General features: G+C 39.7%; 1 protein-coding gene across 3 annotated transcripts in view; it reads right to left on the reverse strand.

The window, feature by feature from the left end:
* The window catches only part of LOC126412277 (1-phosphatidylinositol 4,5-bisphosphate phosphodiesterase-like), a 613130-nt gene that overhangs the window by 116817 nt on the left and 478355 nt on the right, over window positions 1–17958 (reverse strand). For 2 of the 3 annotated variants that reach the window (XM_050081785.1, XM_050081784.1), the window contains exons 17-18: window positions 8479–8683; window positions 479–742 (exon numbers count right to left, since the gene is read on the reverse strand). In XM_050081785.1, coding sequence (XP_049937742.1) covers window positions 479–742; window positions 8479–8683 — 469 coding nt within the window. The remainder of the gene's footprint in view (window positions 1–478; window positions 743–8478; window positions 8684–17958) is intronic. The other variant, XM_050081786.1, reaches the window with a different exon arrangement.

Below are 17958 nucleotides of genomic sequence, written 5' to 3' on the forward strand. Positions count from 1 at the left end.
AGAGAGAGAGAGAGAGAGAGAGTCTCTGACTGCCAAGGCCAGAGTCACACTCTTCCCACACTACTGGTATACACATAAGCTTAACGGTTTAACTGAAAGCTACATCTCGAAGTTTGCTTACCCCCTCCCTTTCCCCCCTCCACTGTATCATTACTAACAGAAGTAGTTGGTCTGCCAATATAACTAGGTTTACTGACTTAGGGAAATAAAGAAATTTCTTGTAATCTTTAAATTGTATGTTCAGGCTCAGGTACAAAATCTAATCCCACTTGTGTGATCTGAGACTCAATATGTAATTCGAAATAATTGATGTTCCTGACAACTATTGCTGTTTATGTCAATTATTTGCAATTTATGCAAACTGGAAGACAGGTAGCTGTTCAGTAACAAGGAGTTTGGTGAGTGACCCGAGCTTGCAAATATTTCACTTTTCACACTGATACAACATGTTAAGCCCAAATGGGGCAAGTTTACTTGCCATAGTGTTCCTCAAGTGTTGCAGGCCCACTGGACCTTCGGTCGGAAGACTTCCCAGATTTCCTGCTGCCGCCACTGCTGCTGCCCAATCCTCTGCTGCCATCGTCACTACCACTGTCGCCAGCTCCTCCTTCACTTCCATCACCTACCACAGTTTCAGGAGTCAACATTTCCATCTGTTCAGCACCCATTGCCTTCATATTCTCCACCATCTTCTCTCGAGCAGACAAGAAAGCACATGGGTCTGACAGTGCATTCATTAAATCTGAAACATGTACCACTCTTATGTTTTACTGAACATCTCCTTTAAAGATGTCAATTACAGTTCAGTAAATATCACATAAATGTGCTTTGTAAAATGTTTCAAAAAAGTTTCCACAGAAGTGCAGTTTTTCTAGTGTAATTTATATATGTTGGCTTTTCAAATTGGTAGGAAACTGTCCACTAAAAATGTTTATCCCATTTTACCAGTGAAAGTGTTTCACATTTACAGAGGACATTTTTCAGTGTTTTTCAGGGGCTAGTATTGTGCCTGAATACACAAATTATATTCACATAATCAAAAATACACAAAAAAATAATGAGCAAATGCTCATCTCTACTGATACATTCAAAAGGCATTAAAATCATTCCAAACATAAGTACTATATTTGTTTCTCCCTCATGTCATTTCTTTCACATACTGGATACGTATACCACATATATGTAGAAATAGGCTTTAAAAATAAATACAAAGAAAACTGAGTATATGGTGAGCGTGACCAACAACATGATTTACATTATGTAAATTTGGGTATTAAATGCTGTATTCCATTTAAATACCTAGGTGTAACTAACTCCAGATGGAAAAAGTGTAAAAGATAAGATAGCACAAGGGAAATGTGTTATTCAAGAATTAAACTCAATCCTTTGGAATAAAAAGATCACAGTTAAAAACAAACAGATTATATAGAAGACAACTGTAGAAACCAAATGTACATATGGATTGTAAGTTTGAAAAAGAGAAAAAGATCAACTGGTATCCACAGAGATGGAGTACTGGAGACTAAGTACTGGAGTCTCAAGGGGAAAAAATAGATGTGGAAGGGGACATAAGGAAAGCTATGGATATGATGAGGTTACTACAATATGGCCATTTAGAATTAATGGATGATAAAATATGGTCAAGAAACGTATGGACTTGGAAAAGGGAAAAAATGTGCAATGGTCTCATCATTTCAGGTCATGACTCACTAACAAACACATATTTTGTCTCCTACAAGGACTATGTTCTTTACGTGTTTGTGAGTGGCTGAGGAGATTAAACCTGGAATCACATTTTCCACTACAGTGGGGGCATGTCCTGTCCAAGTCAACCTCAGGTTGCTTTGCATTGCTTGTCATGACATTTTCCCTTTCTTCCTACAGTTCTGCTTCTCTGATCTTCATCTATTCCACTGTTGCTCAAAGTACTGTGAGCCACCATAACAGTCCAATGAAAAGCCAGACAATCAGAGCCAGCAATTTTACAACTGTCATTAACAATTTGACATCTTTTTTAAAAATAAGACTAGATCACCTTTGTATCATTTCATGTGTCGTCCTCATTCCCACTGACCATTTTTGCATTAATAATACATTATTTGTTTTGGCCAGCATATGTCTTTGTCTTTAAATATGTCTGCTTGTGTCTGTATGTGTGGATGGATATGTGCGTGTGTGCGAGTGTATACCTGTCCTTTTTTCCCCCTAAGGTAAGTCTTTCCGCTCCCGGGATTGGAATGACTCCTTACCCTCTCCCTTAAAACCCACTTCCTTTCATCTTCCCCTCTCCTTCCCTCTTTCCTGATGAGGCAACAGTTTGTTGCGAAAGCTTGAATTTTGTGTGTATGTTTGTGTTTGTTTGTTTGTCTATCGACCTGCCAGCACTTTCGTTCGGTAAGTCACCTCATCTTTGTTTTTATATATAAATATTTGCACTGGTTTTTTCACCTCACAGTAAAAAATGCACCAGTAGAATGTCACGTACATGTCATATTGAGATGTCAAGATGTGCTACCATTGAGCCACTCATCACATTTTCCCCAGGAATCTTGCAAATCTGTTGATGAAAGTCGATTGGTTTAGTGTTATTCATGTTCAGAATAAAAATTTCAAATATAACCTCACAAGTTGTGGGATTTTCAATCAACTTCATTCTTTAAACACACACTATCCAGCCTAAACAACACACAGATAATTTCAGACAGTGTCATCTCCTCTTCCTTGACTCAAAGCAACCAAACTGTGATTACAGCACTACCACAGAAGGAAATACAAATGAAACTGACATTCTGGGCATACCTTGTATTTTCTTAATGTGAGTTAATATTAAACGTTCTATTTTGTCAAGTAGATTTTTTGGTGTGAAATTTTCTCCTCATGTTCTAGCACAGGTCACTATGAAATTTCTAGAAACTTAAATCTTCTGTTTATAATCTTCACTATGTAAGATATTATTGCAGTATATTTTTTCGAATACTGAAAATTCAGGGCTCCATGATAATATCAACATTTTTTTTATTTTTTTTAAGATTACATTTCAAGTTCTGCCATTCTTATGACCACAAAAATTTTAAATAAAGATTTTTCTTAAATTACATGAGCTTCAGAGAAGACAATAGATTCTGTTGGAAGAAGAGAATGAGACTTTTAAGTAAGGAACATAGGTCCATGCAGTTAACTAATGGTCAAGTTTTCAAGTACATGTTGTTGTTGTGACTATTATGAATATTTCCTTAAAGAAAATGTTTATAAGCAAAATATTTATATTTTTAACATCAGTTACATGTAAATTACTATCTGAACAATAAGGCTCAAAAATGTAGTTTAACAAAGACTTTTGATATTTTACTTGCAAATGATTTGTGAGTTGCTTAAAGCTAATGCTGTTTCTTGATTTTCAGTCTGTGTAGTCTATAACGATGCCAATCCCCCCTCATGGAGAGTCCACAAGTCCCTATATTTCTTGATATATCACCAATCTTGTAGGTGGTTGACCTAATCAGGCTGAAGAACAGTCTGTATTTACACTGAGGAGGGAGAAGTCCCATCTAGGATCCACTCTGCTCACCCTGAATGGGGAAGGGACAATAAAAGATGCTTAAAATCATCATACTGGATACCATTTTTAGAGGACACACCACGTGAGATCAAAATAAACCAATAAATTTAAACCTGACAATCTGTAACATCCATATTCTGTTGGATAATGACAGCCATCAAATATAAAAATGAACAGCAATTACACTCATGAGTTGGGAAGATTTAACATTGACATTGCTGCCCTGAGTGCAACTAGAGGGGCTGATCACAGTTAGCTCTGGAAGAATGCTTTCTTCGGGAAAGGAGAGGGTAGAAACATACCTTGTATGCATGAAGTTCGTTTTGCCATCTTATCTTATCTCTTTGGCAAACTTCCTTCTGGAATAATTGTAACGCTATGAAATGCCACATTAAACTCACAACCAGCAAATTTCTGTAGTTACAAGCTAGCCTCCATCTCTTACATCTACTGATGATCAAAAGGAGAGATTTTGTTATCAAGTTGACACAATGTTAACAGATAATTATACCCCAGTCATGTAAAATCATACTTGTAGGGGATTTCAATGCAAAGGTTGGTAAGGACACTATATTGTGGTCTAGTACTATTAGGAAAGAGGGGTTGGGGAAGAGCAATTCCAATGAAATTGCAGTGTTATCTAAATGTTTGAAACATGACCTATTATTATGGCTAACCCAGGAAACCTGTAAGCAATATGCATTGTGTTCAGTGAGCCATACACAATGGCATACAAATGTTTACATCAGGAGTGATGAAATTTTGCAGAATGCTGAGCACTTTCATCCCCTTGGTAATCATCTGTCCACGAATGCAGTACAGGCACTGAAATCCTGTAGCATATAGGATACGTTGCACTAGCACAGCTTATGGCTGTTTTGTGCTATATGGTTTCCAACAGTCATGATGTCAGCACTCTGACCAAGCTCTTTATTTATCAGACCATCTTATACCATTTCTCATTGATAGGAGTGAGGCCTATGTCACCTACAGATGGCATCTGAAGCTCCTTGAGAACTAATTTTTTCAGTGCTAATATCAGTATCCTGGAGAAAACAAACGCTACCAGTACAGAGGATATCATCACCAAACACAAACTTTTATTGACTCTTTGTCTTTAAATATGTCTGCTTGTGTCTGTATGTGTGGATGGATATGTGCGTGTGTGCGAGTGTATACCTGTCCTTTTTTCCCCCTAAGGTAAGTCTTTCCGCTCCCGGGATTGGAATGACTCCTTACCCTCTCCCTTAAAACCCACTTCCTTTCGTCTTCCCCTCTCCTTCCCTCTTTCCTCATGAGGCAACAGTTTGTTGCGAAAGCTTGAATTTTGTGTGTATGTTTGTGTTTGTTTGTTTGTCTATCGACCTGCCAGCGCATTCGTTCGGTAAGTCACCTCATCTTTGTTTTTATATACACTCCTGGAAATGGAAAAAAGAACACATTGACACCGGTGTGTCAGACCCACCGTACTTGCTCCGGACACTGCGAGAGGGCTGTACAAGCAATGATCACACGCACGGCACAGCGGACACACCAGGAACCGCGGTGTTGGCCGTCGAATGGCGCTAGCTGCGCAGCATTTGTGCACCGCCGCCGTCAGTGTCAGCCAGTTTGCCGTGGCATACCGAGCTCCATCGCAGTCTTTAACACTGGTAGCATGCCGCGACAGCGTGGACGTGAACCGTATGTGCAGTTGACGGACTTTGAGCGAGGGCGTATAGTGGGCATGCGGGAGGCCGGGTGGACGTACCGCCGAATTGCTCAACACGTGGGGCGTGAGGTCTCCACAGTACATCGATGTTGTCGCCAGTGGTCGGCGGAAGGTGCACGTGCCCGTCGACCTGGGACCGGACCGCAGCGACGCACGGATGCACGCCAAGACCGTAGGATCCTACGCAGTGCCGTAGGGGACCGCACCGCCACTTCCCAGCAAATTAGGGACACTGTTGCTCCTGGGGTATCGGCGAGGACCATTCGAACCGTATCCATGAAGCTGGGCTACGGTCCCGCACACCGTTAGGCCGTCTTCCGCTCACGCCCCAACATCGTGCAGCCCGCCTCCAGTGGTGTCGCGACAGGCGTGAATGGAGGGACGAATGGAGACGTGTCATCTTCAGCAATGAGAGTCGCTTCTGCCTTGGTGCCAATGATGGTCGTATGCGTGTTTGGCGCCATGCAGGTGAGTGCCACAATCAGGACTGCATATGACCAAGGCACACAGGGCCAACACCCGGCATCATGGTGTGGGGAGCGATCTCCTACACTGGCCGTACACCACTGGTGATCGTCGAGGGGACACTGAATAGTGCACGGTACATCCAAACCGTCATCGAACCCATCGTTCTACCATTCCTAGACCGGCAAGGGAACTTGCTGTTCCAACAGGACAATGCACGTCCGCATGTATCCCGTGCCACCCAACGTGCTCTAGAAGGTGTAAGTCAACTACCCTGGCCAGCAAGATCTCTGGATCTGTCCCCCATTGAGCATGTTTGGGACTGGATGAAGCGTCGTCTCACACGGTCTGCACGTCCAGCACGAACACTGGTCCAACTGAGGCGCCAGGTGGAAATGGCATGGCAAGCCGTTCCACAGGACTACATCCAGCATCTCTACGATCGTCTCCATGGGAGAATAGCAGCCTGCATTGCTGTGAAAGGTGGATATACACTGTACTAGTGCCGACATTGTGCATGCTCTGTTGCCTGTGTCTATGTGCCTGTGGTTCTGTCAGTGTGATCATGTGATGTATCTGACCCCAGGAATGTGTCAATAAAGTTTCCCCTTCCTGGGACAATGAATTCACGGTGTTCTTATTTCAATTTCCAGGAGTGTATAATTTTTCCCATGTGGAATGTTTCCCTCTATTATATTGAGTGCAAATATTTACTGTGAGATGCTTATGAAACAGCATCATGCAATACAGAACAAGCACTGCAGGAAGATCACAAGTAGTATTGTTTTGATTCATGACTGTACTCAACATCATGCTACAAATGAGACATGACAACTCTTGCCAGATTGTGACCAGAACCAATCTGACCATTCTTTGCACAGCCCTGACCTTGCCCCTAGTGACTTCTATCTTCTTTTGCACCTGAAAACATTTCTTGATGATTGAAAAGTCAACAACAATGACAACATCTGAAAACATGTTACCAAATGGTTGAAAACACAGGCGGTAATGTTCTATGAGGAAGGCATACAAAACTTTTGTCATACTGTGACAAATGCCTAAAAATGGTGGAAGCTATGAAGAAAGATAGTTTACGTTTTCTATTTTTTTTCTCAATATGTATTGCTTCTGTATTTGTACTCATTCTGTTATTATTACTAAATAAAATGTACCTTCCAAATACATCTTGTATAATCAATAGCCAAATTAAATAATTCATGACCAAATGTGATTTTTTAAAAATCAAAGATCTACTGCAAACACTTGCTCTGTATACAATCAATTGCTTCAGGAGGAAGATGGTTTGTTCATCATAACTTGACTCTCATATAATAAAAGTTGGTTCTGTTGTTACATAACAGATACTTTCGCCTACAAGATAAAATTGCTCAAAAATATCTGCTGTTTTCATATAAACCATTTACATATTTACACTTTATCAATTATCCTTCTGTGATTCAGGTTTACACATATGGGTTCTCTTATCAAAATTATCCCCAGCATTACTAACATTTACTGGAAGTAAGAACCATCTCTTATTTGTGAGTGCATGACAGGTTTTGTGCTGAGTAACTCCCATGAACTAATCCAGAAAAGACTGCTCAGCCAACTTTATAAAAACTTTCTTTGAAAGCATTCTAAAGAAACTGATGTTATTAATTAATTAAAACATTTATATACAAGCACTGAAATAGAACTCCAGATTTGTGGTCTATGATACAGACACTTCATAGAGACTCATGCCAAGAGTGGATAAGCATTGTCCTGCTGAAGAATGACATACAATAGTGCTTTATGGGAGGTAACACACAAGGATGCAGAAGATTTGTGATGTAGCACTGTGCTCTCTTGGAGTTCCTTCAATCACTACCAGCCATGACCTGAAGTCATACCCAATAGCTGTCCTCACCAAGATGCAAGGTAAGAATAACATCACTGTGCCTCTCCAAAACATTGAAAGAATGGGACTTCTCCCCATCTCGCTACCATACTCACCGACAATGGTCATCTGGAGCAATGCAGAACAACAATTTACTGTCGGGCACAATGTGACAACATTCATCAACAGACTATGCTTCCCAGAGATGTAGAGGGGATAGGACATGCTTGGTGCATGATATGGCGACTCTTATGGTGGTAAGAAATGGAGGAACAGAACCTTGACAATCAGTATGCCTCCTCTCATGTTCCCATGCAGTCCAATATCAGGTCACAGTCATATCTAAATGCCCCACAAAGCTGGATAATTGCACAATTTGGTCATCTGAGCAAATGGAGACCCACAATGTGGCCCTTTCAACTCTGTCAATTGCTAATAACGCCATCTCACAAGAGTACATGACACCTCTGTATGCTACACAGTGCTCACTCAGCATATGACACTGTTTCTGTCCCTTATTAAATTAACAAGCATTAGACATAAACAAAACTAGGCAAGTAATCAGCAGGGTGAAGAGGACAAAAGTTTCAGATTATTTGATTCTAACAAGTAGTATAGCGGCAGCACATACAACACATGTTGAAGTGAAGCAATAAATTTTTGTTTTGTGATAAATGATAGCAAATAAACATCATGCAAAGTTTTTGTTTGTTTTCCTGCTATTTCAAATAAACTTAGCTATATGAAGCTGCGAGTTTGCAACCCTGGACAAAATAAATCAAGAAAGTGTTACTACATACAATCTACTGATGGGGCTCGCCTTTTATGCCAAAATAATGAAACATATCTAGATATCTACTGTACCTTCAAAGTGCTCGGGCACATATATTTTGAGTTCTATGTAGCAGAACAGCATGGGCAGTGACATGGGGAAGTTGGCCTCCGTCCGGAGGGAGATGTGCCGGTAGCCAGCCTGCAGCCCATCCAGAGGCAAAATGCGCTGCCCCAGAAGCTTCCCTTTCTCACTGTACACAGCAAACCTCAACATCGCAAGCTCAGGCAGCACAACCTGTAGAGTGTCTTGTGAGTAAATTCTGATGTTACATAAAAATGTATGTTAAATAACTAAATGTAAATGATACAACTCATCCTTACCCTTTGAACGAGCTGCAGCATAATGAGCTACATTTTTGGTTAAACATAATCACACTGGATAAAAAATTAGTTACCCCAGGAGACATCATAGTTATAACTTTTAACACACCTCTAAGCTTGATTGTTGTTGTTGTGGTATTCAGTCCTGAGACTGGTTTGATGCAGCTCCCCATGCTACTCTATCCTGTGCAAGCTTCTTCATCTCCCAGTACCTACTGCAACCTACATCCTTCTGAATCTGCTTAGTGTATTGATCTCTTGGTCTCCCCCTACGATTTTTACCCTCCACGCTGCCCTCCAATGCTAAATTTGTGATCCCTTGATGCCTCAAAACATGTCCTACCAACCGATCCCTTCTTCTAGTCAAGTTGTGCCACAAACTTCTCTTCTCCCCAATCCTATTCAATACCTCCTCATTAGTTACGTGATCTACCCACTTTATCTTCAGCATTCTTCTGTAGCACCACATTTCGAAAGCTTCTATTCTCTTTTTGTCCAAACTGGTTATCGTCCATGTTTCACTTCCATACATGGCTACACTCCATACAAATACTTTCAGAAACGACTTCCTGACACTTAAATCTATACTCGATGTTAACAAATTTCCCTTCTTCAGAAACGATTTCCTTTCCATTGCCAGTCTACATTTTATATCCTCTCTACTTCGACCATCATCAGTTATTTTACTCCCTAAATAGCAAAACTCCTTTACTACTTTAAGTGTCTCATTTCCTAATCTAATCCCCTCAGCATCACCCGATTTAATTTGACTACATTCCATTATCCTCGTTTTGCTTTTGTTGATGTTCATCTTATATCTTATATCCTCCTTTCAAGACACTGTCCATTCCGTTCAACTGCTCTTCCAAGTCCTTTGCTGTCTCTGACAGAATTACAATGTCATCGGCGAACCTCAAAGTTTTTACTTCCTCTCCATGAATTTTAATACCTACTCCGAATTTTTCTTTTGTTTCCTTTACTGCTTGCTCAATATACAGATTGAATAACATTGGGGAGAGGCTACAACACTGTCTCACTCCTTTCCCAACCACTGCTTCCCTTTCATGCCCCTCGACTCTTATAACTGCCATCTGGTTTCTGTACAAATTGTAAATAGCCTTTCGCTCCCTGTATTTTACCCCTGCCACCTACAGAATTTGAAAGAGAGTATTCCAGTTAACGTTGTCAAAAGCTTTCTCTAAGTCTACAAATGCTAGAAATGTAGGTTTGCCTTTTCTTAATCTTTCTTCTAAGATATGTCGTAAGGTTAGTATTGCCTCACGTGTTCCAACATTTCTACGGAATCCAAACTGATCTTCCCCGAAGTCCGCTTCTACCAGTTTTTCCATTCGTCTGTAAAGAATTCGCGTTAGTATTTTGCAGCTGTGATATATTAAACTGATAGTTTGGTAATTTTCACATCTGTCAACACCTGCTTTCTTTGGGATTGGAATTATTATATTCTTCTTTAAGTCTGTGGGTATTTCGCCTGTCTCATACATCTTGCTCACCAGATGGTAGAGTTTTGTCATGACTGGCTCTCCCAAGGCCATCAGTAGTTCTAATGGAATGTTGTCTACTCCCGGGGCCTTGTTTCGACTCAGGTCTTTCAGTGCTCTGTCAAACTCTTCACGCAGTACCTTATCTCCCATTTCATCTTCATCTACATCCTCTTCCATTTCCATAATATTGTCCTCAAGTACATCGCCCTTGTATAAACCCTCTATATACTCCTTCCACCTTTCTGCCTTCCCTTCTTTGCTTAGAACTGGGTTGCCATCTGAGCTCTTGATATTCATACAAGTGGTTCTCTTCTCTCCAAAGGTCTCTTTAATTTTCCTGTAGACAGTATCTATCTTACCCCTAGTGAGACAAGCTTCTACATCCTTACATTTGTCCTCTAGCCATCCCTGCTTAGCCATTTTGCACTTCCTGTCGATCTCATTTTTGAGACGTTTGTATTCCTTTTTGCCTGCTTCATTTACCGCATTTTTATATTTTCTCCTTTCATCAATTAAATTCAATATTTCTTCTGTTACCCAAGGATTTCTATTAGCCCTCGTCTTTTTACCTACTTGATCCTCTGCTGCCTTCACTACTTCATCCCTCAGTGCTACCCATTCTTCTTCTACTGTATTTCTTTCCCCCATTCCTGTCAATTGTTCCCTTATGCTCTCCCTGAAACTCTGTACAACCTCTGGTTCTTTCAGTTTATCCAGGTCCCATCTCCTTAAATTCCCGCCTTTTTGCAGTTTCTTCAGTTTCAATCTGCAGTTCATAACCAATAGATTGTGGTCAGAATTCACATCTGCCCCTGGAAATGTCTTACAATTTAAAACCTGGTTCCTAAATCTCTGTCTTACCATTATGTAATTTATCTGATACCTTTTAGTATCTCCAGGATTCTTTCAGGTATACAACCTTCTTTCATGTTTCTTGAACCAAGTGTTAGCTATGATTAAGTTATGCTCTGTGCAAAATTCTACAAGGCGGCTTCCTCTTTCATTTCTTCCCCCCAATCCATATTCACCTACTATGTTTCCTTCTCTCCCTTTTCCTACTGATGAATTCCAGTCACCCATGACTATTAAATTTTCGTCTCCCTTCACTACCTGAATAATTTCTTTTATCTCGTCATACATTTCATCAATTTCTTCATCATCTGCAGAGCTAGTTGGCATATAAACTTGTACTACTGTAGTAGGCATGGGCTTTGTGTCTATCTTGGCCACAATAATGCGTTTACTATGCTGTTTGTAGTAGCTAACCCGTACTCCTATTTTTTTATTCATTATTAAACCTACTCCTGCATTACCCCTATTTGATTTTGTATTTATAACCCTGTATTCACCTGACCAAAAGTCTTGTTCCTCCTGCCACCGAACTTCACTAATTCCCACTATATCTAACTTTAACCTATCCATTTCCCTTTTTAAATTTTCTAACCTTTCTGCCCGATTAAGGGATCTGACATTCCACGCTCCGATCCGTAGAATGCCAGTTTTCTTTCTCCTGATAACGACGTCCTCTTGAGTAGTCCCCGCCCGGAGATCCGAATGGGGGACTATTTTACCTCCGGAATATTTTACCCAAGAGGACGCCATCATCATTTAATCATACAGTAAAGCTGCATGTCCTCGGGAGAAATTACGGCTGTAGTTTCCCCTTGCTTTCAGCCGTTCGCAGTTCCACCACAGCAAGGCCGTTTTGGTTAATGTTAGAAGGCCAGATCAGTCAATCATCCAGACTGTTGCCCCTGCAACTACTGAAAAGGCTGCTGCCCCTCTTCAGGAACCACATGTTTGTCTGGCCTCTCAACAGATACCCCTCCGTTGTGGTTGCACCTACGGTACGGCGATCTGTATCGCTGAGGCACGCAAGCCTCCCCACCAACGGCAAGGTCCATGGTTCATGGGGGGGCTAAGCTTGATAATGTCCTTAATTCAGGGAGAAAGAGTGTGCAAAAGGTTCTTCAAGTATGTTGTACCCAGTTGAAACTACTCATCGAAAATTGATTCCCTTAGAGCTATAACAATGCAAGTATGTTGACTGCTATGTTTTACCTGCAGTTCAAATGGTCCCAAACATTTTCCACTGTATCAAGGTTAGTAATTTAATGGGTCAATTGAGAAATGATAGGGTTTCCGTGCGCTCATCAAACCAGAAATGTAAGCATACAGTCCTGTTACGATAGTTCTTATCATTTTGGGAGATAGGAGTGTCCAGTGTATACTCACCATGAAGATGTAGTAGAAATGGGAACACTTTGTCACTGAGAATGTTGCAATAAACATCCTGATAGATATTCACAGTAACCTCAATTAGTGAACCAAGGTTATGAAATGAAAACCACCACATAACCACTTCTGGCCTGAACTGCACCCACTACACACTGCAGGTTATACACCTCACTGGGCTATGCACTCAGTGCTTCACAACATCTGATAAGAGGCAAAATCACAGCTCTTTGGGACCATACTGTATGCCTCCAGTCACCTACTGAAGAGTTTCTGTGTTGTTTGACCAACAGAATACGTGCTGCTTTATGTGCTGCTGTGAGCAATGGGCTTTTGCTACATACCCAATTCAAAATGCTCACTGGATGTATTTAAAAAATGGTTCAAATGGCTCTGAGCACTATGGGACTTAACTTCTGAGGTCATGAGTCCCCTAGAACTTAGAACTACTTGAGCATAACTAACCTAAGGACATCACACACATCCATGCCCGAGGCAGGATTCGAACCTGTGACCGTAACGGTCGCTCGGTTCCCGACTGCAGCGCCTAGAACCGCTCGGCCACCCCGGCCGGCAGATGTATTTCCTTTCACAATATTTACTCCGAAACTTCTTGAAATTGAGCTGCAGTTCCTCACAGTGGCAATTCCTGTCGGATTTGAAACAGATTGTCATTGAAAAGGCATGAATTTTTCTCCTGTCCTTCTTAAGATATTTTTGCAACCACTATTCTTACGCCAAGTTGCATGGCCTTCCATGCAGACAGATTGTCAGTTTACCTTTATAAAGCAACAAATTGGGCAACTACATTCAAGGTGTGGCCATGGGCATGTGCAAACATGCTAGCTCCTTTCTGTTATGCTATGACATCTCCATGTTGACCCATCTCATTGAGTGGATTGCATACACCTGGCTGGCACATACTCGCCACTTCACTACCATGACCTACATCAACACTGACATTCATGTGACTACCTCGTATGAGTTCTACACTACCAGCAGTGATCCAAAGTGACCAATGTGTCTTTCAAGAGGGTGACCAATATTTTGTCTGATAAGCTTATTTAAAATTATATTTCTATGAGCAAGTGAATTTGTGAGTTGTGAAATGATAAGCATATTAAAACAAACAAACACCTTCAGTGTGATTCATTCCCAACATGCTGTGTAACCAACAATCTGTTTCCATACCGTGAAAGTTAAAAGGAAGGAAGATTAGTGTTTAATATCCCATCAAGAACGAGGTCATTACAGACAGAGAACAACCTCAGAAAAGGAGGGATAGGGGAGGAAATCAATCATGCCCTTTCAAAGAAAACATCCAAGCATTTGCCTTGCCAAGAAATCACAGAAAATGTAAATAAGGATGGCTGGATAGAAATCTGAACCACAGTCCTCCTGGATGCGAGTCCAGATGTCAAACGTAAGGTGAATGTTTCTCATCATGGTTAGGGGAATTTAATTTGATGTACAACTGAAGTTCCATTTTGCCCAACAGATTCAGAGCCATTGTAACTGGTGCTTTTGGCAGACAAGTCTTGCAAATCCATATAACTGTAATTTTATGTAGGTACACGAAAGGTTCAATCCTTGACATTGTTGTTTTGTCCCAAAAATTTCTGTAAACATCTGAATTCATTTTACCATTGATAAAGGTGTGAACATGCTGGATAACTAAATGTTAAACTTGGAGAAGTCAGTCTTGAAAATGTAAAGCAATTTCGTTATCCCAGAAGCAGAATAGACAAAGAAGGAAGATGAAAGAATGGCACTGTAGAAAGGTTTGTAATAGGTAAAAAGTGCTTTCCTCAAAAAGAAATAGCTACAAATATTCAAAAATAGAAAGCTAGAGTCTACAAAAAAACTCACTATAAGCTGTGTTTGCAGCACAGCCATGTATGGAAGGGAAACAAGGACAACGCGAAACACAAAAATGTAACAATTAAAAGTATTTGAAATGGGGCATTATAGAGACTGTTGAGCAACATTTTGTCAGATTGAGTAAGAAGAAAAAGGTATCCCATAATCAGCCAACAAGAAGAAATTCCTAATAAAGAATTCAGTGAATCAAAGAGATTGCATGTTTGAGCACATATTAAGATGCATACCTGAAGGAATGGTGGAAGGAAAGAACTGCCCAGGCAGGCCTGAAGGTGAGTATAGTGGGTCCCTGCCAATAATTATTGTGATGCATTTTCTGAGGTGGTCTGGCAAGTATAAGCATATTTGCTTCCACCATGTAAAGATGGAATCAGCCAAGAAAACATCATTGATTGGATTTTGTGTGATACACAGCACTAACAGAAAGATTCAATTTGTTTCTCATTGCAAATAAAATGTTTGTAAAGTGGAATTTTATGTGCAGTCAGTAATGTTATGACACATTAGCCTAGTGTCATACTCAGTTTAACCCTGCGTATTAACAGGCTGAAGACATTGACATCTTCACCTATATTCTACAAACAACTGTTCAGCACTTTGCTAACAGACACAGAACATTACAGCCCAGCACATGAGGTGATAATAGTAGGGCAAAGAGGACATGGTGAACAAATATTAACATATCTTATGACAGTTTTTGTCTACACAATACTAATTCAGCCTGATACAGTTATCACTTTCAAGAAATTTTTGTGAAGCAAACCACCAGGGTACTTCACATTATATCATGTATTTGGGTTTCTTCCTATTACGTTCACACATGGAGCATGGGAATAATTATTCCTTAAAACCTCTTTGAATTAGCCCAATTTCATCTTTTTGGTCCCTCCAAGAGTTATTGCCCACTCCTGAATTCCTTAGTTAGTACTGTTCCTTGAAATATTGTAAAGAGGTTTTTGTGGAAAAGTTGGCATATATCTTCAACTTTTACCCAGTTCTGGTTTTTCAGAATCACTGCCATGGTCTCCCAAGATTCAGATAAACATGAGAGCGTTTGCAATGGCCTTCTTTGCATTTGTTTAGTGTCTGTCCAAGGCCTTAGCTGGTATGGGTTCCATACACTTGAGCAATATTCTACGATGTGTCACACAAGTGTTTTGTAAGAAATCTCATTTGCATATATTGAATTTTCCCAGTCTGCCACCAATAAACCAAAATCTGTCAGTTGCTTTACTTATGACTGAATCTATGTGATCCCCACAAACAGTTACATGCAGTCACAGGATACTTTATTTATTTAGTGAAGTACACAGTTTTACATTTATGAGCTATTGCCATCCTCCCACCACTTTGAATTTTTATCAAGATTTGACTGAATATTTGTGAAGCTTTTCTATCCAGATGGTACTGCTCCATCAGCAAAAAATTCTGAGGTTACATTGTCTGCCAGCTGATTTGCATGCAACAAAGATATCAATACACTTCTCTGGGGAATGCCTCAAGTTACTTCTGCATCTTTTGGTGACTCTCCGCTCAAGGTAGCATGCTGCACCCTCCCTACCAAGAAATATTGATTCCAATCACATGAGTGAGGTTGTTCAGTTATCAGCACACTGGACTCCCTTTCGAGAGGATTATGCTTCAAATTGGCATCGGCCCATCCAGATTTAGATTTTCCTGCAGTTTCCCTATATTGCCCCATGCAAATGCCGGGATGGTTCCTTTGAAATGGCATGGCTGATTTCCTTCCCCATCCTTGAAATAATCTGAGCTTGTGCTCCATCTCTAATGACCTCAATGTATATACTTGGAAGGAGAGAAAGCATTGGTCATATTTTTTTGTTATATTAACCCCAAAATCGATTTTCGGTCACTTAGTGACCATCCTCAGTGCTAGAAGTTAAAAATTTTTTCACATTACAATCAGAGAGTATAGAACAGAAAATCACAACTACATCTGCATATGAACATAACAGTTGGTAGGAACATACCTGTAATATACAATTTAAATTGGTAAGCACTGGTGTCAACAAGCTTAGAGCGATCACATAAACTGAGGCCGCTGTTTACATGAACTTGTTCAGCAGACCTCGGTGTGACATGGCTTGGCACGCCCTCTATGTGACATGTGTCACGTGAAGACTTAATATTACTGGTTTTGCGAGATATTAACACTAAATAACTCTTGTGCATTTGTGAATCATGAAGTAATTCAAATTTAAAATGTACGTAAAACACATAGCAGACGAAGGGGGAAGGAAACATCTAAAATACATTGGTGTATTGTTTTTAAGAAACAAACTTATAAAACATAAAACAGATCGACGATAAGTTGTCAGAGTTAAGGACAGGTAAAAGAGCAAAAGACAATGAAAAATAATAATATATAAATAACATGAAATGAAGTATAACACAGGTTTTTAAAAAACATAATACCCACCATCTGGCGTGGGAAGTTAGAAGTACAATGTTCGTGATTTATGTAAAATGTTACGTTAAGACTAAGGAGTCAAATATATAAAAATAGTAATAGTACGAAACTGCCATTACGTAATAATTAAAATGCCGTGAAACAAATGTTCATTACAAAAAAGTTTGTAGGTGTGGATAAACAATTTTGTTATCATATTTAACCGACATGCTGATGTACATCTCGTTTGTCCCTTTGGACAAGCTAGCAGTGTTATAACAGTGGTTATAGGCTTCCGCATAAGCATTAAAATAATAGCTTCACATTGTAATGGCGCACCCTCCTCTGACATTACCTTTTTTTATAGAAATATTTGATACCATTTATACTATCAATTCTTGTTTAGGTGAACATTATCTCAGTGAACTAAAAGAATTTCATATGGTTCTGTATATAATGTATTATATTTCAGGCTAAAACGTATAAAAAGAAATTATTGTGTTACAACCAATATGTACTAACAGTTAAAATTACTCTTCTTTTAAAAATATTTGGAAGTACAGCTTATCTGGCATACTTGAAAGTCATATTATTAATTGCACAATCTGATGATAATTAATAAATTTATTTCTTGACTCATTTACAAAATAATGATGAAGTTTAGCGAAGATCTTTCTTTCGTTAAGAAAGTTTGTAAACTCTTTGGCTCTGTAAACTCTCTGGAATATTGTGAGTACCGCAGAATGTAGGGAGTAGTGGGCATGCCTCTGATGGAATCAGATGTGTTTTTGATTGCGTCACTAATAATGTAATTTGTGGTGTGATAGAAGTGGAAATTGTAAAGACACCTCTCAAAGCTTCTGAAAATAATGAAGAGACTTTTAATTTGATGGTGATGTGTGGGAGGACAAGATTACAACATACAGCCCAGTAAATATTAGAAGGAATTTTGCTGAGTGTGGATAGCAGTGTCAACAGAGGTGAAGATGATGTACGAGCTAAAAAATTTAGTTCAACTAGCTCTGATACTTTAGACTCTGGAGTGAATGTGTATTTAGTGCTTACATGAAGTTGTGATATAATTCTACTGAATTATCTGCTCTTGTTTTTAATCAAAGATTGATTGAATTGTAACATTGTAGGAAAATGAGAAAAAGGAGT

Source organism: Schistocerca serialis, chromosome 7 (genome assembly GCF_023864345.2).
Source record: "Schistocerca serialis cubense isolate TAMUIC-IGC-003099 chromosome 7, iqSchSeri2.2, whole genome shotgun sequence".
Lineage (NCBI taxonomy): Eukaryota > Metazoa > Arthropoda > Insecta > Orthoptera > Acrididae > Schistocerca > Schistocerca serialis.